Source organism: Panthera pardus, unplaced genomic scaffold (genome assembly GCF_024362965.1).
Source record: "Panthera pardus isolate Hobbes unplaced genomic scaffold, ASM2436296v1 HiC_scaffold_8, whole genome shotgun sequence".
Classification (NCBI taxonomy): Eukaryota; Metazoa; Chordata; class Mammalia; order Carnivora; family Felidae; genus Panthera; species Panthera pardus.
This window is the reverse complement of record NW_026527013.1, coordinates 147,987,057-148,009,073: the sequence shown is the minus strand read 5'-3', so window position 1 is coordinate 148,009,073 and position 22,017 is coordinate 147,987,057. Positions and strand designations below refer to the sequence as shown.

The window sequence follows — 22,017 nt, the reverse complement described above, 5'->3', positions numbered from 1 at the left end:
GAAGTGGTTTAGAAAAGTTTATAAAAGAAGGGTACGGAAAACCAAACGTCAGTCCTGTGAGGTCAGTTCAGAGGCACTAAATCAGGAGTCAGGAGAGCAAGGCAAGGAGCAAGTAGGCTGAGCCAAGATAAGTTTTGTAGTGCACACGAGTTTTATTTTCCCATATCACTTTCTGTGCACCTCTGCAACAAACTTTTGGTTTCTCACAGGATTTCTATGGGAAGAAGGAAAATGAAAATAATTTGAGCTGTCCACACCTTTGGGTTCTCTGGGCCCTTTTATGGGTCTCTTGTCAGTGTCTGCCATGACTCATTTGCATTCTGGTGGTTGCTGGGCACAATAGGGCGCTATATAAACAGCCCGTCCTTTCTACCCACGTGAGCTGAAAATAGGCTCTGGCTGCTCTCTGCCCGAAGGTGATGTCACCCTGGTGATGCTCTGTGAAACAAAACTGGTGGCCCTAGTTTTGTTTGGGTAGGAGTGGTAAGTCATCTTTTGGTCACTTCCTGGCTGGAACCTCTTCCCATATTGTCCCCATCAGTCCCTGATTCCCAGAGTGTGGCCTGCTTGCTTTCTACCGGTTTCTACTTAGATGTGTGCATTTAGGGACTGGGCATGCTCCTGGGGCCACTGGATCACTGTTGTGTATTTGTGCAACTCCCATCTCCTCCAGCTTTTCTGTCCACTGTCTTCGTGCCCTTTAACTCTTTTTATGGTTCAACACGGTCTGTGCTTCTTTTGGGGCCTAATCTATGATTGCACCTCCCGCACCCTAATTATTCTCCGTTACTCCTCTTAGTATTCTGTACATTTTTCTCCGCTTTTTCTTTGACCCAAAGCATGCCTGACAGCCAGGAAAGTGCTCTGGCAAACTGTCAGCCAGCTCCAGTTGATTGGGACTTCCTGCCTAGAGCACTGAGTTGAGGAAGTTCTGCGGCCCCCTTTAGACTCTGTGAGTAAAGGGCAGCGGTGGCCGAGTGATGTCTGCCATGGGCGTGGGAGAAAGAGGTGTTGACATACTTGCTTCTGTCTGCCATCCTGGATGGGTGTCTTGGAAGCATGTAATTGCCAGCTCTTTACCGATCAGAATGCACTGCTATGTTCCATGTGATAAAGTAGAGGGGGTCAGATTGGATCAAGGGAAATGGAAATCATAAGCTGACTGCGTAGGCCTATCTCTTGGAAGAAGAGAGATGGAGGAAATGACACATATAAAAATGCACAGTATCAAATTTTGTGAGAGATCTACAAAGGGGCATTTCAGAAATACACTTTTTCTTACTCATCTTCCTCTTTCAAAAATATACTCTTTGAAATGCCAATAGTCAATAAGAAAGTTGAGGAACAAAGAGTGTGCATTTAGTTAAACCACTCTGTGGCCGTCTGGAACCTGAGCAGTATAGGTAAGCGTATGAGGAAATCTTGTCATTCATCCTCCAAACTACATGGTGCTTCTCTTAGGTACCTGCTAGGCTCTGTTCATGCAGTGATCAAAAGACATCCACCCTGCTCCAGAGGAGTTCACAGTCTACAAATTTTACTTTTGTTTTTATAGTTATTTGTATGCTTGTATCCTCCCTCCCTCCCTTTCCCTCTTCCTTCCTTCCTTCCTTCCTTCCTTCCTTCCTTCCTTCCTTCCTTCCTTCCTTCCTTCCTTCCTCTCTCTGTCTCTCTGTCTTTTGGCGATTTTATTAAAGCATGGAGAGTTTTTCAGAGGAAAACCCATACCTGATTAGTTTCTCATTCTTGTTGCAGCCTCTGTTGGTTAACTTTATGTGTCCGCTTGTCTGGTCCAAAGGATACCCAGATAACTAACTGGTAACACATCATTTCTAAGTGTGTCTGTGAGGGTATTTCTGAAAGAGATGAACATATCTGATTCAGTACACTGAGTAAAGAGATCTGCCCTCACCGATGTGGGTAGGCGTCATCCATTCTGTTGGGGTCCTGAATGGAACAAAAAGGCAAAGGAAGGGTGAATTCTGTCTCTTCATCTGGGATGAAGTCCGTTTCTCTTGCCCTTGAACACTGAAGCTCCTGGTTCTTGGACCTTGGACTCCAGGAGTCAAACCAGTGGCCTCAGCTCCTCTGATTCTTAGGCCTTCAGATCCGGGCTGAATTAACCAACCAGCGTTCTGGTTCTCCAGTTTGCAGACAGCAGTTTGTAGGACTTCTCAGCTTCCATAACTGTGCAAGCCAATTCCTATAATGAATGTCCTCTTATATATCTCTCCACATATCCTATTGGTTCTGTGTCTCTGGAGAAATCTGACTAATACACCCTTAAGCAACAATACTCTGTACGATGCCTCATACACAGAAGTTTTCTCATAACTTTTGCTGAATGCATTGGGTGCTGCAGGCTGCAAGTGCCATGGGAGTTCGTACCAGGGAATGGTTAGTGGAGCCTGGGCATGGCTTTGGGCAGAAGGTGAGAAAGGTACTGTACACATCTTGACCATTTATTGGCTTTGTAACTTGACCATTTCTTTTCACTTCTGTGACCTTGGTGTGTTCTGGTATAAAATTGGGGTGATCATTTTCTCAGGGTTTATTTTACTACTTTTGTGCTATGCTGTTCTCTAGGCGTTGTGTAGAGAATTTAATTTAGTCCTAGTATTGTTTTGAGAATTAAATGATGTAATAAATATGAAAGAACTTTATAAACTCCTAAGTGCTGTACAACTATTAGTTTTTATTAATCTTTGTTATTAAGAGTGGTTAATTCTTTTGGTTCGTTTTCTGTTTTGTTGAAGTGTCCACGGATGCCTAAGGGATCCAGCCTGTTCTGGACCCAGCAAGCAGGACAAGGGCTTTCACTTCTGACCTACTTCTTGGGGCATCTTAGCCATCTATTGTAATTCATTGGAGGAGGGTCTAGAGTTTAAAACTCTTTGACCGTACCTTAGAAACCATTAAAAAATGGTTTTAAGATCAGAAAGCTAGTTAAATCACAAATTAATCATGGAATACAGGTTTCCTTGACTAACATTTTTAAAGTGGCATACAAAACAACATCTCGGTGAAATATCTGAGCAAATATTAAAATTAGGGTATTAAAAACTTTATTTAGAGCCATCATGATTTTTCTAAGGTAATGGATTTTATACAGTAGTCTTTTGTTCAGGATAAAGGACTTGAAATTTAGTGTTAGACTGTAGTGAATTTGAACATCTTGATGGAAGGACATTGGTACTTGTGTGGAGCTGGATCTGGAGAATGCTGTCTGTTGTATTTTCCCAGATTTTTAACCTTCGACTGCCACTGGTGGTTAAAGAAAACAATGCCTGAGATCTCATGGTAACCTGTCCCAATTTTCGTCCTCTTTCATTAATTATATTTTCCTTGCTAGTTAATTTTATTTTAGAATGGTGTGCTTGACATCAAATGTATCCATGGCCTATCTCCAAATCACATGGTTTCAATGGTTATTTCTGTCTGGAGATCCTCTGTGGCGTGGCTGACGGGACGCACTGTGTTCACGCTCGCACGTCTCCCCTGCGTTTTGGAGAATGGTTTGTTCTTTCAGTTTTGCAGTCCCCTGTCCTCTCACTGGGATTTATATATTTACTTCAGATGGTATTTAGAAAGTGCTGGTGGAAACATAAATGCCATTCAGCACATGTAGGCCGCTATTATCTCACACCTGGATCCTTTCAACAGCCCCCTTAATGGTTTCCCCACTGGCATTCTCCCCTCTTTCTAATCCATCCTATGCACCAAGATTAATCTTCCTAAAATACCGTTTTCATCCCACTCCAAAACCTTTAGAGGCCCCCCATGGCCTGCAGGATGAAGTCCGGACCTCTTAGCCAGACAGTTATGTCTTCCTGCAGACTAGTTCCCACTTACTTTCTGACCCTCCTACTGTAAATGCCCTCTTAACTGCTGTATGCGCCGAGGCCTCTTGTCTTCTCTCCTGTGTACCTTTGATTACTGTCCCCTCTCTTGCAGTGGCCTTTGACTCTGCCTCTGCCCATCTAAATCCTACTCATGGAGCTTTCAAGTTCTGGTGCAGCTGATCGAATCCTTTATTTTTTGTGCACCATTCACTGTCCTTATCATATATTATCTTTTATTATGGTTGGTTGTTTACACAACCCATGCACTGCTCTTCACGCCAGTTTGTGAATTCTTGAAGAACACAGTTAGTAGACAAGAATGGATTGTTGCTGGTTTTATAGCTCTGTGCAAATCGCAAGTTCAGGGTTGTGGTTTATGGTCACTGAGATGTATTTGGCTATTGTGTTCTACCATCTTTATAAAATAGGATCTTCATAAAATAGGTTTCTTCATAAAATAGGTTTTATAAAATAGTGTTGGAGGATCTTCATAAAATAGGTTTCACTGAGTGCTTGTTGAATAAATGAATACATATGTTAGGTTGATTTTGTTGTCCAGAGGGGCAAATTATTTTAGCATTTAACTTAACATGTTTGCAGGTGTGTAGGGTCTGGTTTAGGAACAGACATGTTCACAGTGGCCCCAGAGTCATTTATGGGCTGTCGTGTATTGTGTATTCTGCTTAGATCATGGTTGTATGCTTACTTAGAACTGAGTAAGTTGGTGGCCCATTTTTTCTACCAGCCAAATTGGAAAATTTCTCCCAAGTGTTCCAGAAATCATTTGGAGAATACGTCAAGTAACTGCTTTATGTTACATTTCAGCTCTTGAGGACGCAGGCTGCCTCAGGAGCCAGAAAGCACGAGTAGGACAAAATACAGCTTGTTGCAAAGATCAGTTAAGCAGTCTTTTTTACAAATATTCCGCCAGTTGTCAACTCTTCCTTGATCATGTCATCATTACTGCTTGTATTCATCTGACACCAGACAAAAAGAATAAAGGAAAAAGAGGGGGACTTGGGAGGGAATTCCTTCAGCGCTTAAACCAGGCTTGTCACACCACAGGGACACAATATCTGGTTTTAATAATCTCATATATCATTTGCAGTTTATTATTAGTAAAATACAAATCCTATCTCAGAACTTTTTGCAAAATTTTCGAGATTATGAAATGTCACTTTTGCTCTTCTTTGAGGAAAGTAGGGGAGGGAGTGTTAACTTGCTAATGTCATTACACTGCTTGTTTTCGGGCTCAGATTAATAGCAGGTGGTAGCCATTTTTCAGAGCAAACAGGCTGCCTTTTTAGTTCAGTTAGGAAAAAGCACTAATTCTTTCCTGGAGTCTGGAATATTCTGTGCTAGGTGACATGGCAAGGATCACAAAACATCCAGCATTTTAAAATAGAAGAGCTGGCTAATATTGTTAAAATTTTAAAGAATCAAGCCAGAGCTTTCAGCAATAAATTTCTTTTGCTGTACTGAATGACTTACACATGTTGGTATTTATGCTTAACATATATACCTGTTACTTTCAGTGAATATGTCTTCATGCACCTCTTTTGATTTGTGGTCTGTAGTATCTTTGTCCACTTCTTCAGTGCTCATCCCAGATTGTGAACACCCCTTAGCAGCTCTGTAGATGATCACCCATGCAAATGCATGCTTTTTTATTGTGTATGTGCCTGGTGGGCGGTGGAGGGGGGAAGCAGTGATGTTATGTTTGATATAGCAAGAATTTTTATTTTTGGGTTCTTTTTTCTTATTCAAAGGCAGGTTTTTTTGAGATATTGTTTAGTATGTCAACTCTAAATGTGAGTCAAGATAACCTGTATTCTGTTTTTAACTCATGACTAACTAGCTTTATGATCTTATGTGAGTAGAGCTGTCCCAGAATTAGTTCTTTAACATCTGAAGACCTTGGTTTCTAAGGCACATTCCTGCTTCAAATGTATATGATCCTTTCTCTTTTTGTCTGAGTGTTTTTGATAGCTGATAAATATGGCATCACGTGTCACTCATGCTATGTCATTAAGATCATCTTTTTACTTGCATTGTACTTGTACTTGGTTTAAGAGGCTTGAGGGTGGGGGTCACTTTCTTTGGGGCTGGGATCTTATCACTTAGCTCCTCAGTCAGAACAGTTGCTAGGGGCTTTCTGGCATCTGATCAAATGATGGATGAATGAAAATCATACTCACAGGAGGATGATTTTTAAGCCAGAAAGATAACATATAATAAGATGGCCATAACTATAAGGCAGGCAGGATATCATGTCAAATAGTTAATAATATTCTGACTTCCCAGCAGGCAAAACCAAGTCAAAGTCAAAAAGTTGCTTTTCATTCTTGGATCCAAACCTATAGAAGTGTCTGCCTGGTGAGCTGTAGTAGTAGGGAGAGTTAGAAATTCTGTTTTCACGAGACAGTTCTTCCAGCTGTAGATTTCAGGCAAGTCTCTTGTCTGGAACCGTTTCCTTAACTATTAAAAAAAGGGGGGGTATAAAACTGTACTCTTTACTTCACATTGCTGTGGAGTGAGGCTTTCTAACATGATTGTGTAGTTTTAGGTCTTAAAAAGTGATAAAGGATGTTAAGAATTGTCAGTGGACATTTTGGTTACGTCCATTCCTGAGTTCCTTATTCAGCAAACCTTGGATGAAAAGCACCCCTCCCTCCCCTCAGTGTACCAAAGGATTCTGGAATTTGAGAATCTCTGTATCATTATGGGGTTTCCACACCAGTGTGTAAACAGGGATGAGAACAATGCTAAATCTAAGCTAGCCGAGCTCAGAGAATGAGAGAGGTGTGATTCAGTGTGGTTCTACCATGGGCAGATAATGGCTGCCTTCTCATCCTTCTTCAACCAGCTTGATCCAGGAATAGAAGTGGCTTATTTACATTCTATCTGGTCTGCTCTCTTGCTTTCTGTTTGGGTGATTTATGGTTTGGGTGCATTCTCTTCTTTCCATTCCTCCTCCCTAAGACTTCTTTCCATTTTTGCTTTGTTGAAGCTTGAGTTTATCATTTGTTGTTCCCATGGTCTCATATCTTAACCGCTTTTCCTTGGTCAGGTAAGCTGGAGGCCTTGTACAGAGGGCCAGGTACCCCTTCATAGTTTCATTACCAGTGGCCATTGCTGAGGAAAGTTTTAAAAATAATTTTTATCCTTGTAATACTTTCCCAATTCCAGTTTTTCTGGGAATACAGTGGAGTCACATCTTAAGGGTTTAGTTTTAAAATCAGCATGAGAATTTTATATGTCAATTACATCTCAGTAAGACTAAAAACAAAAACAAAGAAACCTCAAGCCCAGAAACAAAACCCGTGTATGAGGCAAAGATTTCTTTTGTTCAGATTTATTCTTAAGAGCCCAGCCATGCTATTTTTCTTCTGTTATTGAGTCACTATGTTTCTTTAGTTGAGCACTAGATAAAATGTTGGCTTTTATTTAAGGATTTGTGAATGGAAACTCTATTATCTTGAAGCACTAGAATTCCATTCATTGGGCAGGAAACGAGGGAGGCCAAGAGTGCAGCAGGCTGTCTGTCCCAGGCTTCCCGATGGGGTAGTAGAATCCTGTGCGTTACTTAAAATTCCTCTGTCCAGGGGCGCCTGGGTGGCTCAGTCGGTTAAGCATCTGACTTCGGCTCAGGTCATGGCCTCGCGGTTTGTGAGTTCAAGCCCCACGTCAGGCTCTGTGCTGATGGCTCTGAGCCTGGAGCCTATTTCAGATTCTGTGTCTCCCTCTCTCTCTGACCCTCCCCCGTTCATGCTCTGTCTCTCTCTGTCTCAAAAATAAATACACGTTAAAAAAAAAAAATTCCTCTGTCCCCTCCTTCAGGGACTAGTTTTGTATTTGCATAAATTAAATGTGCCTGTGACGTAATTCCACCGTGCCGTCCTGTTTAAAGCATTATAAATGAGAGAAGGATGCCCAGTTATTTTCTGCACTTAGTCATTTTTTTTTTTTGGTAGAAAATGAGAGCCAGTGCGATTTGGTTAGCAGCAGTGAGCTGAATTTGTTTTAGAAAGCGGCCCATTTTATAGTCAGTCTTACCTGTTTGAATCTGACAGGTAGCATTAGGTTCAAGAAGCAGGCCTGTGACTATTGCTGAGAGCCTGAGAGCCGGGAAAGGCCACATCACTTCTCCAGTAACTGGACACCCACCACCAGTGCCACGTCAGGCAGAGAGGGAGCGTCACGGCTGCCGTGCAGCGTCTGCCCCTGGCAACCAGGTGTCACACACACACTCCAAATGTTGTTTAATGTGTACTTGTAGCATCCTAACAATTGGGCAGCAACACATACGCATTCAGTGAGTTTCCTCTGGCCTAGCTGGAGAGTAGATTCAAATTGAATAACAGCAGAATTGTTGTGGTAGATGTAATGCATAAAACGTGAATGTTAGAGGGATCTTAGGTATTATTTAGACCGTCCCCTTAATTTAAAGGAAAGGAAACAGGCCCCAAGAGGTTACCAGGATCATGAGTTAGCAGCCAAACTGGAATTGAAACTTTAATTGTCTGATGACTGTTTTGTTGCTTTTCTTGCTGTGCAGGACTTCTGGATCAAGTTGTATTTCTTAGGTCCGATTGGAAATATGCAGCCTGGCCTGCATAACTGGGGCAGTTCCTAAGGAACTGATACGTACAAACAGATATGAACTCACTCGTGGTGGCTGGTTTATTTCGAACTGGAAGCTGAAGTTTAAGATCTGCTCAGAGTTGGTCTTTGTCATTTGCAAATCAGGTTATGTGGCAGCCATGGGGGTGTGCCTTTCGGCTCTCACTCTTGGAGAGAATGTGTTGCCAAGGGTGCACTTGGCCGTAAGCCTCAAGCTGCTGCAAGTCTGGAACCCACCGCAGGCGTTTGTCCCCGGGCCATGCCCCTGCCTGGCTGATAGTACACGGCAGAGGCTCTGGAGCTGCGCCATCTTGCCTGACACAGGATTCCTCTAATGGTCAGTCTTCAGCCTGGGGCTCCTCTTTGTCCTGGCCTTTTCGGAGCTTTTCTCAGAGCTACGCGGTTGTCTCCTTCCAACCTCACCTCGCACCACAGGTATCAGACCTACAGCATAGTCAGAGGCTCGCTCTGCCACCTCTGCCACTCCTGCTCCCTCTCTCCTTTATCCTTCCCCCCCACTACATCCCTCCTACTTCTGATCTGCCTCCGCGTCTGCATCCCAGTGGGCCTGAGCTGACATGGCATATCGGTGGTTTTGAAGACATGTTTAGAATATTCTGCATTAGCCTCACAGCAAATTTTAAAAATCTCTTTATGTTGGGTAGGGTTGAAAATAACTACAAATCGTTGACTAGTCACTTTTACATTGTCTTCTCTTCACGTCGAGCCAAAATGAAAAGAAATCCAGTCAGTGAGTGATGTCTGCTGTCAAGAGCAAGGGTCCCAGAGCCAACTTGCTCCCAGACCTTGGGAATTCCCTCCGTCAACAAGGAATAAGGTTATAAGAGGAGAGGTTGACTGCGGCCAATGGGTCCCAGTAATATACGCATTGAATCTCAATGTAAATTGAACAAACACAAGTTAATACAAAGAAAAGGAAGTCAGAAGTTGGGCGGTAATTGCTTCCACGTTGTTGTCCAACTTAGGTGTCAGATCAGGGCCACCAAGTATCTTGGCACAAATAGTGTGGCTCACGCAGCATCTCTGTGCTAGAGTGCTTCTGAGAGTTTTTAATCTCTGTGGTAAAACAGGATTATACATAAGTGCCTGGAAATGGAAGTACTGTTCCCCACAATGTGGAATAAGGAGATCGAGACATTGTAGTGGAACTGCACTTTGCTCCTTTCTACTCTGGACCCCGTCAGATGTGGTCTGGAGTTAAGACCATGCTGCTCTTATATGCGATGGTAACACTCAGTGGTTTATAATGCCCATCTATTCTTCAGCTGGATTTGATAATAAAAGCCCCTTCCTGCTCTGAGCCCAGTAGTTTTCTTGAATATGGTCCCTTTCAAAAACTGCCTTTTCCTCTTTTGATGATCATTCTTATCCTTAAAGTTTCTACGCTTACTAATGATTCTGTGACATGAGGTTCTTATTTATTCATAGAACTTGGTCTTCTGGAACATCGTTTTCTATTCCGTTGCCAAATTTGATTCAGGTGGTCTTTTAGACTTGATGCATGATTGCATTCACTTGTGTCTTTCGTAAACATGGGGTAGCTAAAGTTAGTGTCATTAGAAAAGATAAAGCTGCTTATTTAAGAATTCTGAAATCCTAACAGTTCATTTACTTTTGATTGAGCATTTAGTTAGTGTTTCTTACGAGCTGGGTATCATGATGAATGTTCTTTTTTCAAATGGGTGTTTGGGACCAGCATGGAATATACAGAACTGAACTGACCAGGTGGTATATTTCAGTACTTTTCATGTTGAACTGTCATGTTGCTTTGTAACATTGAAAGTTGTAAATTATAATGGAATCATTATACACCTATTCTCAGGAATGATCTATAAAATATTTAGCATCAGGTATAGTGTTGTCATTGCCCAAGCGGAACACATGTTAAACAACTAGTACCAGTTCATGTCAACTGGATATCCATTCTGCCCGAACTGAACATCAGTTGCATGGATTCAAAAATTTTAGGTTATATGGGCATTGGTTCTGTTTATATACGGAGCTATAGAAAAGACAGAACTTACATACTTATTTTATAAATTGCATACTTCAGAAATAAAGAATTCACAAATAAAAAATTACATTCCCAGTTTCCTTTCTCACTGAGATATTATTCATTACATGCATGTGAGCCATTCTTGTTGCTTTTATACATTATACCTTTGTGGTGCAACCCTGCCATGTTATAATGGGAGCAAGTCTCCACCTCAGTTTTATAATACAAACAGGTGTTTATTGAAGAAAAATGTATTAGCAATAATTGATACAAGCCATTCAGTAAAACTCAGTGGTCCCAGTTGTCTATTCTTTTAAGTTGTTTTATTTTCAGGACAAGGGTTACCTGGGGCAGACTAGGCTGCTTATGGTTGGGTGACTTTAGGCAGCCAACAATCCTCTTAAACCAGTGGTTCTCAACTGGGGCAGTTTTGGCAATGTCTGCAAACATGTTCGGTTGTCCCAGCTCAGAGTTGGAGTGGTACTGTTGGCACCATAGAGGCCACGTATGCTACTAAACACATTCTGTGATGCATAGGGCAGCTCTCCACTACAAAGAAGGATCTGGCCCAAAATGTCAGCAATGCCAAAGGTGAGAATCTCTGTCTTCAACTGGTGCCTGGATACAAGACTGTTAAGCGATTAAGCCTAAGGCCACCATCCTTAAAGTTAGAGCTGTGTGCTTTGTTCTCATAAGCTCTCACTGTCTGATAACTGGTCACACCGCAGATGTAGGAGGGTCCTTCCATTAGCTAACCCTTGTATCTTTTTGAGCGTTCATTTTACTAACTAAAAAGAACTTATATCTGACATCATGCTAGTTAATGAACCATTTTCACTAATAAAATCTCATTTGCACCAGTCATTGTGCCAATTAGCAAACCATCATTACTGATCAAGGCATGCATGAGTGAAGCCCTTGTAGTACCCACCTGTACTTTTTCAGCTTCCGATTTCGCACTTCCAGTAAGAATACTTGCTGACTGCTCCTGCGTTGTGTATTCTTGAGTAGCATACTGGCAGCACTTGGTTCAGAGCTTAACCTAAGGAGCATAGACACATGATGTCATACTGCGCATCTTGAAGTAAATCACAGATGCTGTGACAGAATTGCTCCCCAGAAGTTGTGTCTTCTTACTTCCTCCAGTCTCTTCACCTCAGTGTACTTTTTTTCCATTTGAGCTACCATGTCCTGAGTGTTTTCTTTGTGGAAGCTCCAGACCTAAGTTGAGCCAGAGATCCAGAGAGGAGTAAATCTCTTCCTCGACAGGGAGGAGGGTTTACAGTTGAGAGAGGGACAGTGGCTAAGTAAACATACATGATACAAGACAAACTCAAAAACAGGAGCTATAAGGGGCAGCTGGCTAGTTCAGTCAGTGGAACATGTGACTCTTAATCTCGGGGTTGTGAGTTCAAGCCCCACATTGGGTGTAGAGATTACTTAAAAGTAAAATCTTAAAAAAAAAAAAAAAGGCAAACAGGTGCCGTAAGAGACCTGCTGAAAGTTTTATTAGGTGCAAAAGTAGCAGAGGCAGCAGGGGGTGGGGAGGTGGGTATGACTTGGGAAAAGCTACATGAAGGAAGTAATATTAGAGAAGGATTTTAGAACATGGATGAGGCCTGAGGTGGCCATCGTGATTTAACAGAGTTGGAATGGGTATATGGATTTCCTGACTCCCCACCAGGTGGACTAACTTACTGTGTCATAGTGGTAGTAAGTTCTGAAGCTAGAAACATGGAGAAGTAAGTGTATAAGTAAAAAATTATTTTTCCTCTTTAAAGCTGTAGAAGAAAGCTTGTAAAATTGTTTCTGACTTCATCTAGCACTTAATTTTGCTTCTTTTGTTAACTACCATGTTCTGCACAACTACTAGGAGAGAACTGGAAGAATTTAAAGCAAAGCAACACTAGGTTGTTTTCTATTCTAAATTTATGTACCTAATAACGTCCTCTCTTCACTCATTGTTGGCTTTACTTTTTAATTTCAAAAGCCACTTTGCTGGCATTTTGAAGAAAATAAGCAGATATGCCCAAAAGTGGAAGAGGACTTATTCATTAGGCTGTTTCCAGTATGTCCTTAGCATGAAAAAGCTGAGATGTAGACCAGGGGCCTGGATATGAGTTCCAGATTTAGGATTAAGGAGTCTGTTGGAAGTCCTGGTCCGTATTCAATTTATGTTAGCGGACATAAGTGTAGTTTAACATTTCAAGCTGGGGTTTGGTCATAGCTCGTGCCTGTAAGTAGTCATTGAAAAGTGCTAAAGTTGATAATAGGTTGGGCATCATTCAAGTTAACCCAGATGAGTTACCCTTTTTGAAGGTCATCTTCTAATGTGGTTCGGAAAACAGCACTTTGTATAATTCTTTGTTTATTAATGCCACTTGATAAAAGCTCAGTGAACCCTATGTAATTTCTCATTTATGACGGAAGTCTAGCATTCAGCTAATTGAACACATGGCTACTTTAATTATTTTGTTACGGCCAATTGATATTCTCAATGATCATGTTCCATAGCTTCTAAATGTATTATTACCTTACAGGTTTAGGTTCGTCCCTGTTGGATATTTCAGTTCTCTCTTTGTTTTATGTCAGCATATAATTTTATTAGGTTCCTATATATTTTGTGTTCTTTGTAGGTTTAATGAGGAATGAAGCTCTTTTTTCTGCTCTTATTTGCCTATGTGAGTTATTACATAGATGGAGATTGATCTATGCCACAGATGATCCATATCATTGTGAAAGACTAAGTCTTTCTCCATCCATGATATGTGTGTTTCAGATTTGTTACAAGATTTAGAATGATAGGAAATAGAATTATAGGGATATCCTGGGTGCATTGATTTACAGTTGTTGCCTTTTCTCAATCCTGGTAATCTCTGGCTTCTTAGTATCAAATTGAGCAGGTACCTGCTTTGTTTTCTCCCTTGAGCAATTAAAATTGAACACTAGCGTTTCCAAGTACTTTGTCATTCAAAATATACGAGCTTTCCCGTAGTCCCAAACCTTTCCTTAACATGCCTTGTCCTTGATGTCCAAAGAAGAAGTACAACCTCTGAGCTAAGTGATTGTGATGTCACTGGGTTCTCAATGCCACGTACCCTGTGCCACATCTCAGTCCTCAGCAGCAACCAGGCCTAAGAAGGCTGAGCTACTATGCCCAAAAGTTTTCGGTACGAAGAGTTACCTAGGAATGTACGGGGGAAGGTAAAGTTCCCACCACCACAATATGTTGTATCCAAAATCCCAGTTTTTACTTCTGTTGATCTTATTATATTCTTAGTCATAGTACCTTCAAATCCTTTCTGAAAAGAATCAAGTCTTAAGGAAGATAATATATGGGTACTTTATTTTGAAACTAGCTACCACCGAGTTTAAAACATTGAAATGTTTATGTGTTGGGTTTCTTAAAGGAACCTTGATTTCCTTATTTTCTTTGTTTCTCTTGCATATGGGGTGCTCTCGTTTTCCATAATGATCCACTTAAGTTCTGTCATGTTTTCCCAAGTTCTGATCATGTTGTCCCAAATCCAACAGGATCTGAAAACTAACCAGTGTACATTTCTTGTAGTGAGAGGAATAATAGCAAACAAGAGATGAGGGGAAATTTTTTATATTCCTTTTTTTCTAAGAAATAATTCTGCAATAATGTTGTAATCCTCTTTTTATTTGTTCATTTACAGCGATTCTCTGTTAGAGAGTTATATGTAGAAGTTTTATTTCCTTGCACTTGGTTTACTGCTTTTTTTTGTAAGTTGAGTGTGATTCTCCATACTTGGCAGCTATTAGCTTAGTCAATGTATTCTAGGCTTGTTTGAGTTTCAGGATTCATATTGTGTGACTTTCCCTCCCAGCATCACATTAACTATTTCAAAGCAATGTGCTGTTCAGGTGTTGCAGCCATGCTTCTTGCTTTGTTGTTCTCCCCAGTGGCTCGCAAACTATTGATTCTGTTGGCTGTCTAGGGAAAGATTTGTGATGTTACACTATAGTTTGGTGTTTTCGGGTCTTTGGAGGTAGTTCCTTTTTAGTGTGCACATCTGACCGTTTCACATGTTGCTTTAAATTTTTTCAAAGATTGCATCTTAGAAAAGTGAATGAGGATATTGCTATACATCCTTTATTTATGTTGCTTCTCCAAATTAAATTTGTTGGTGTATGTGGTCCTCAGTAGGTTCAAGCAATATATTTATAGTATTGAATTCTTTAGTGTTTTCTGAATAACCATAATGGAATAGCTATTACTTTTTTGTGTGTGTGTTTTTAAAAAAGTCTCACTGTGCACTATATGTGAACAAAAGAAACATTTAGTGCAAGTGTTTTAAGAACCATGGTGGGTACTGTCAAAAATTGAATGGGAGAGAGAATCAAGTGCTAGTACATTAAGGATTTTGTAGGTAAAATAATTTCCATGCTATAAATAATTGTTCAAGTTGTTAAAACAATTTGGTTGTTAATATAATTAGTTAATACCTCACTCTTTGAGCTTCTCTATCATATTTTTCCATATCCTAGTCAGGGATACATTTATGTGATATTAATGTTTAAGAAGCATTTTTCTGATCACAGAAGTAATAATTGTTCATAACAGAAATTTTGGAAAGTATAGAACAGTCCAAATAAGAAAAAATATCCCACTATGCATATCATATTCACTGTTAACATCTTAGCATACTAAGATGGGTAGTTTTTTCCAAGTCTGTGTAACAAGGCACTCAACTTTCCCTGTTCCTTCCTTAACCAAAATTAGGAATTTCCCATATGTGCTATTTTATGACCTGCTTTTTTCCCCCTCACATAAAATTTTGAGTTAAAGAAAATTAACTATTCTACTAAAACATTAATTTTTAGTGGCTCTCCATGTTTGGTCATTATAGCTGGACAAAATCTTTATAGTCAATATCTTTGTGTTGGACCAAATCTTATTTACACAAACTTCTGTCGTTCCCAATTATTTGTTGCTTTAAATAATGTTGGCTGTATTTTCTTAGGTATAAATCCTTATGTGCTTTTCTTAATATTTCTTGGGATTAAATATCTAGAATAAAATCAGCCAAGTGATAAACAGATTAATAATAGTAAAGACATGTGTATGCACCCATCCATCCATCCATATGTTTATATGTAGCTATTTTCATAAGTTTTAGTGTACTTAATTTGTGTACACTTTCTAATATTTATGTAGTTAAATTCATTCTTTGTGATATATAGTTCTATGAGTTTTGACGAATGCATGCAATTGTGTAACCACCACCATAAGCAAGAAGAGTAGTTCTCTCACCTCAGACAATTCTCTCGTATGTCCTTTGACTATAAAGTATGTTTTTTTTTAATTTGGAAAATATAAAAAAGCAAGAATAACTAGAAACCACTCATAAGCCTACCATATAAGTTTTGTTGACATTTTGTTGAGTATCCTAGTTTTTTTCTTCCCTACCAAAAAAGAGATTATACTGTCCTTTCTGTTTATTATCTGTTTCTTTTTTTACTTAGTATATTTTGAGGATATTTTTATTTAACCATTAAAATGTGGGGTTTTTTTTTTTTTTTTTGCTTTTTTGCAGTTCTATACAACCCTATCATGAACATCTTCATATATTGTCATAATTACTTAAATCCTAAAAATAGAGTTTAGATCTCAGTGAATATGTATATTTTAAAAACATTAGATTTTGTCAAATTGATTTAAAAAAGGGTTATACCAGATTACATTCTGATCAGTAGTGTCTGGAAGAGCCTATTTTCCTGTATCCTTGACATTTTTATTAGTACTTTATATTTTTGTCTGTTCAGTAGATGAATAATGGTATTTCATTATTTTAATTTTCATTGATTTCTCTTAGGCTTTGATTTTTACCCCATGTGTTTATTATTTGTATTTTTGTGTGTGAATTACCAGTGTAGGTCATTTGTTTGGGGGGGGGGGAGGTGCTTTTTAAACGTGTTCTGTGTTGTATTATCTTTAACTCTCAGTTACATGTTGAAATTTCTTCTTTTTGTCATTTGCTTATTCATTTGGTTTAGTGATTTTTTTTTTTTTTAAATGGTGGGTCTCATAAATCCATTCTTTCACATTTCCTGTATTCATTGTGTGTGTGTGTGTGTGTGTGTTGAATTTAGGAAGATCTTTTCTTTTTAGGTCATATAGTCATGCATGTTTTCTTCATACTTAGCTTTGTTAAAAATTCTTTTCCTTGTTTACCTTTTCTTTTATATTCCTGACAGACTAGTCAGCTTTTTACTATGTTGTAACAAGGAGCCATAGATTATGTACTTTCATATTAGTATGTTGTGGCGCAATCTTAATGTTTGTTTTTATTTATTCATATGCTATCAAGTAGCAGGAACTTTTCATTGAAATCTTCTATTCAAACTGTAACAGCACAGTGACATTCAAATGCATTCCAAGTTAAGCAAGTCCTCTGATTTTTTTTCCCCCCATTGCTTTCTTTGGTTTGCATCTCAGATATTATCTATCAGATTTCTTTGTGACATTAGGAAAAAATACTACTTGTATTGTTAAAAAACTGTTGTTTGTTTGTTTCAAACATGCTGCAGGACATTGAAGACAAGGTAAGTAGTAAAGCAATGACCTATGAATGTGCAAAATGGGTACACTGAATCTGAGCCTCTAGGGGAAGTCACCCTTACCCAGGCTGAGCTAGGGGACACTTGATCGCCCTGCAAAATAATGTGCTGCACGGCACAAGGATGGGAGTGCCAGAATACATACTTGCTTAATATCTTAAAATTCCTAGTCAAGTGTGTTTTCAGCATTCTACTGAACAAAAATATTAAAAACTTTTATCATTTGGGGTGATTTAGGGAGGTCTGTTATCAGAGATAAAGATCATTAAAATGTAATGATCAAGATACAAACAACAGTTTGAAAAATGCATTTCTTAACCTTGAAAAACATCCACAAGTAACTATCTTTATTTTTTCAAGTATCAAAAAATATTTTATTACATTTTTTTAATTTTGAAAAAAAATCTTGTAAATTAGAAAGGGGACAACCAAGTTTTAAAATTGCCTTCACTATTTTGTATTTATTACTTTTAATTTTCAGTTATTCAAATAAACATTTACAGTAGTTTTTGCCCCTCCCTCCAAAGACAGTTGCTTCATAAGAAAGAAGATAGACCAATACATGTATTTATGTGCAGGTTTCACTGTGTAATTTAAGCGTTCTCAAACATAAGATTTATGTAGAAAATGTCATACAGGCATTTTTGTTGTTCAGAAAAAAAAAAGAAAAAAGGTTAACCATGTAGCTTATGATCGGAATAAAATCTAAGTTTTATTGTAGAAAATATTTAAGAAAAATTTATTTTGGAATTACTCTTCGAAAGAAGTTAAATAAAACTGTCTGCTGTATTCTGATACTTTTGGACAAAGTAGGACACAGCTGTCACAGTAAAAAAAAAAAAAACAATGTAGACTCCTTTACATTTAAATACAGCAATCATCATCTTATTAATATTGTTCTGTGGCAGAGACCTAATAGATTGCAAAAATCTTCAGCTTTGTGTACTTATTTCTAATGTAATTTATACTTGACTTTTGCTTTGCTGTTGCTGCTTTTTCTCGATATAGTATATTCTTCATTTCTTTTTTTAGGCTAAGCAGCTGGAAGAGAAAGATCGAGTGATAAAGAAGCAGGATGCATTCTACAAAGAGCAGCTGGCTAGACTGGAGGAGAGGGTATGACTATTTCTTGTCATTGATTCTCTTCTTGTACCACATCTGCAGCTTTCCCATATGATTTATTTAAACATCAATAATTACAAATATAACTGTTTTCCTAGTTAACAAGTGGCCAGGAAGTGAAGACGCCAAGCAGGTAGATCATTCTCACAGGAAATATCATTTCTTCTTTGGTTGCCTTGGGTGTGGTCATGTTATTGGCTCAATGAGGCATTTAGCACTCTGCAAACGCCCTCATCTTTTTTCCTTAAATGTTTAAAAAAAATTTTTTTTTAACGTTTATTTATTTTTGAGACAGAGAGAGACAGATCATGAATGGGGGAGGGTCAGAGAGAGGGTGACACAGAATCTGAAACAGGCTCCAGGCTCCGAGCTGTCAGCACAGAGCCCGACGCGGGGCTCGAACTCACGGACCGTGAGATCATGACCTGAGCCGAAGTCGGCTGCTTAACCGACTGAGCCACCCAGGCGCCCCTTTCCTTAAATGTATAGAAACTGCACTGCCTCCAGGTCAGATAGTAGAGTGCTACTCTTGTCTTTCTCAAACGTTGTGCAAAGTTGAGTACGTTCTTAGAAATGGTAGTGTTTTAAGGGGATATTATTGTCTTTATGAAATCTCAGTTTCCCTGCATTTGTGGCTAGGAAATGAATATCTCTCTTCAGAGTGGTGGACAGGATGGGGCACCTGGGTGGCTCAGTCAGTTGGGTGTTCCACTTCGGCTTGGGTCGTGGTCTCGCGGTTGCATGGGTTCGGGTATGCTGACAGCTCAAAGCCTGGAGCCTGCTTCGGATTCTGTGTCTCCCTTTCTGCCCATTCCCCTCTCACACTCTATCTCTGGCTCTTTCTCAAAAATAGGTAAACATTTAGAGGAAAAAAAAAAAAAAAGTGGCGGGCAGGAGTTGAATAGTAGGAGTTGGGGAGAAGAACTAAGTGGGGTAGCTGAGGCAGTACCTCTAGTCAACATGGCCCCAGAGTTTGACAGAGATGTAGAGGAGGGAATTAAGGCTAAAACAGAATGAGACCGTGGGTTTAAGAATGGGAGTTTGAGTACCTCATCGGTGCCCTTGTTCAGGAAAGTAGATTTATCTAGAATAATTTCATACATAGGTCATACAAAGCTAGCTTTCTCTTCCCTTTGATTGAGACTTCTAAAATTTGATTTGTTTAGAAAGGTGTTTAATAAGAAAGTAGATAAAATAAGAAATCTACTATTAAGCCCCATTCAGTACAATTATTAACACGTTAAGTATGTTCACCCATCTCTGTGTGTCACTAATCTGAGTGCTTCTTGCACACAGGGTTCATTTCCTCATTCATTGAGCAGCTATCTTCTTAAGCACCTAATAAATGTCAGGCCCTGGTCCAGTGCCAGAGATATACTAGTAAAAAAAAAATGAACCAAACTTCTGCCTCAGGGAGCTTAAATTCAATTAGAATCCAATATATCTATTGAATGGCAGGTTGCAATAATATGGATGAGCAATAAAGCAGAGAAGAAAGGAGTCCCAGGGCTAGCTAGGAGTGTTGGTGGGGATCTCGTGGAGAGGGAGGGCCTGTCTCATAGGTGGGTCTGCAGTAATGGGGAGCAAGCCAGCACCAAGTAGGGGTATGCATGGTATGTTTGAAAAGCTAGAGGGTTTGTGAGTATGGGAGCCTTCTGGCTGCTGTCTTGGGCAAGAACTGATACAAGAGAGACCTATTAAGATGTAGTGGCAATAATTCAGAAAAGGGATAGTGATGGCTTGGGCCAGGCCACTAGCAGTAGAGGGAATGAAATGGGGTTGGATATTTCACAGGCAAAGCTGGTCACATTTGCTGATGGTTTTGAACATGAGTGAACGAACTCAAGGATACTGTAGATCTATGGCTTTTATACCTAGAGGGATGGATTTTCCACAGGGGAAGACTAACCAAATATGGACCTGCATGTAGATGGTGGAGAAAATCAGGACTTTGATTTTAAATACTTAAAGTTTGGGGGATTTGTTAAGACATCCAAGTAGAGATGTGAAATAAGCATAGAGTGGAATGGCTTACAGCAGGAGGCAGCAGATTTTTCTCAGAAGGGCCAGGTAGGAAATATTTTAGGCTTTGCTGGCCATGTAATGGTTTCTGTCACGACTACCCCACTCTCGGTTCATTGCAGTGTGACAGCAGCCATAGCCAGTATGTCGCTGAACAAGTGTGATTGTATTCCACTTTATGGACACTGAAGTTTGAATTTCATGTAACTTTTGTATGTCATGAAATACTCTTTTTTTTTTGATTGCGCCCACCCCCAATCATTTAAAAACCTAAAACCACTCTTAGGGCTATATAAAACAGATAGCAGGCTGGATTTGACCCATGAGTTATAGTCTACGGAACCCTGGTTCAGAGCACAGCCTGTGATGTCAGATGGCTTGGATTGAATTCACTGAGCAGACATTTACCTGCTGAGTTTTTGGGGGCACGCTACTTAGAATTTCAGTTTCTTTAGCAGTAAAATGAGGATGTAACAGTACTTATCTCACTGATTTGCTAGGTGAGCTAATTCTCATAAAGCACCTATTGTAGTATCCAGCATAGAATACCTACTCAGCCAGTGGTAGTTCTTATTTTACTTCCGTATTTCCAGAGCACCATACTTGGTAGTCGATGTTATTAGCAGGGTAAAATGCACCAGTGGTAGTTTTTGAGGTGATTTATCTAGCATCTCCTTTTTCCCCACCCTGAGACCGTTGTCTTTGCCTTCAGGTTTTACTATGCTAGGTACCTTTTGAATTTGTCATTGACCACTGTTGGGTACAAGAAAAGGCACTGAAAAATATTCACCCATTTCTCATAAGTCCACCAATTTGATGGAGATAATTCGGTGATTAGTGTGAAGTACCAAGAGGATTTGCTCTTCGTGCGTGAAACTGATCTGCTTCGCACGTAACTGTTGTTTTTGGCCTCAGGTTAGAACATGCAGTGGTATATCAGATGGATATGGTACGGTGGGGTCAAATCACTGCGATCAGCATTTTCTTATATAGGAAAAAAATATATATGTTTTCTTTTTGAAGATAAGGCTGGAAAGTAGTTATTTAGGAATTTTACCTGAAAACTGGGAAGCATTGGTGAGCTTAGAAAAATCCTGGGGTGGAATAATCACATTACTATTAGTTAATACCTAATAACTCCAGACTAGACCAGGAGCCAGAAGGCACGGTGCTGTCATCTTGTTATGTGACAAGTCACCTAGTTCTTCGGGTCTCTGGTTCTTCATCGATGAAGTGGGGGTAATACTCCGTTACTTGCTCACGTTTGTGAGTTATTGAGGGAACCAGATAAGATGATGTATATAAAAGCTCTTTGAAAACTGGAAAATGATTAGCAAAAGCTGTTGCCATTAAAGAAAGCTACTTACTTTCCGTTGTGTACAAAATACTAAAAATCATGAAATTACTTTAGTATTATTCAACTTTCTGCTGTCTTCTCCCATCTCTGTAAAATCCTGTTTACTATTGCCATTCCTGAAGTACCTACATTAATTTCATTCAACTAGATTTCTTCCAGGAATATTTGAGAGACATTTAGGTCTCCAATGATGAAGCATTTTCTAGGTTTAGTGCAGAAGACTGTAAAAAGAGTTCCCCTTGTATTGGGATGACAGTGAAAAGTACAATGTCTAACCATTTCTATTAGAAGTTCTCCATACACTTCGGGTTAGAAGATATAAAAGTGCTGAATCCAATAATGCATAATGTCAGAAAAATGATTATGATATTATGATCACTTGCAGAATCATCTAACTTACTGTATGAAATCCAGACTGCCTGTGGTTTAAAAGTGGTTTAAGCACATGT

General features: G+C 39.4%; 1 protein-coding gene across 2 annotated transcripts in view; it reads left to right on the top strand.

Annotated features, from left to right (window-relative positions):
* CHCHD3 (coiled-coil-helix-coiled-coil-helix domain containing 3) overlaps window positions 1–22,017 on the top strand; it is a 279,336-nt gene that overhangs the window by 163,296 nt on the left and 94,023 nt on the right. The window contains exons 5-6 of one of the 2 annotated variants that reach the window (XM_019452778.2): window positions 17,038–17,052; window positions 18,100–18,183. In XM_019452778.2, coding sequence (XP_019308323.1) covers window positions 17,038–17,052; window positions 18,100–18,183 — 99 coding nt within the window. The remainder of the gene's footprint in view (window positions 1–17,037; window positions 17,053–18,099; window positions 18,184–22,017) is intronic. The other variant, XM_019452779.2, reaches the window with a different exon arrangement.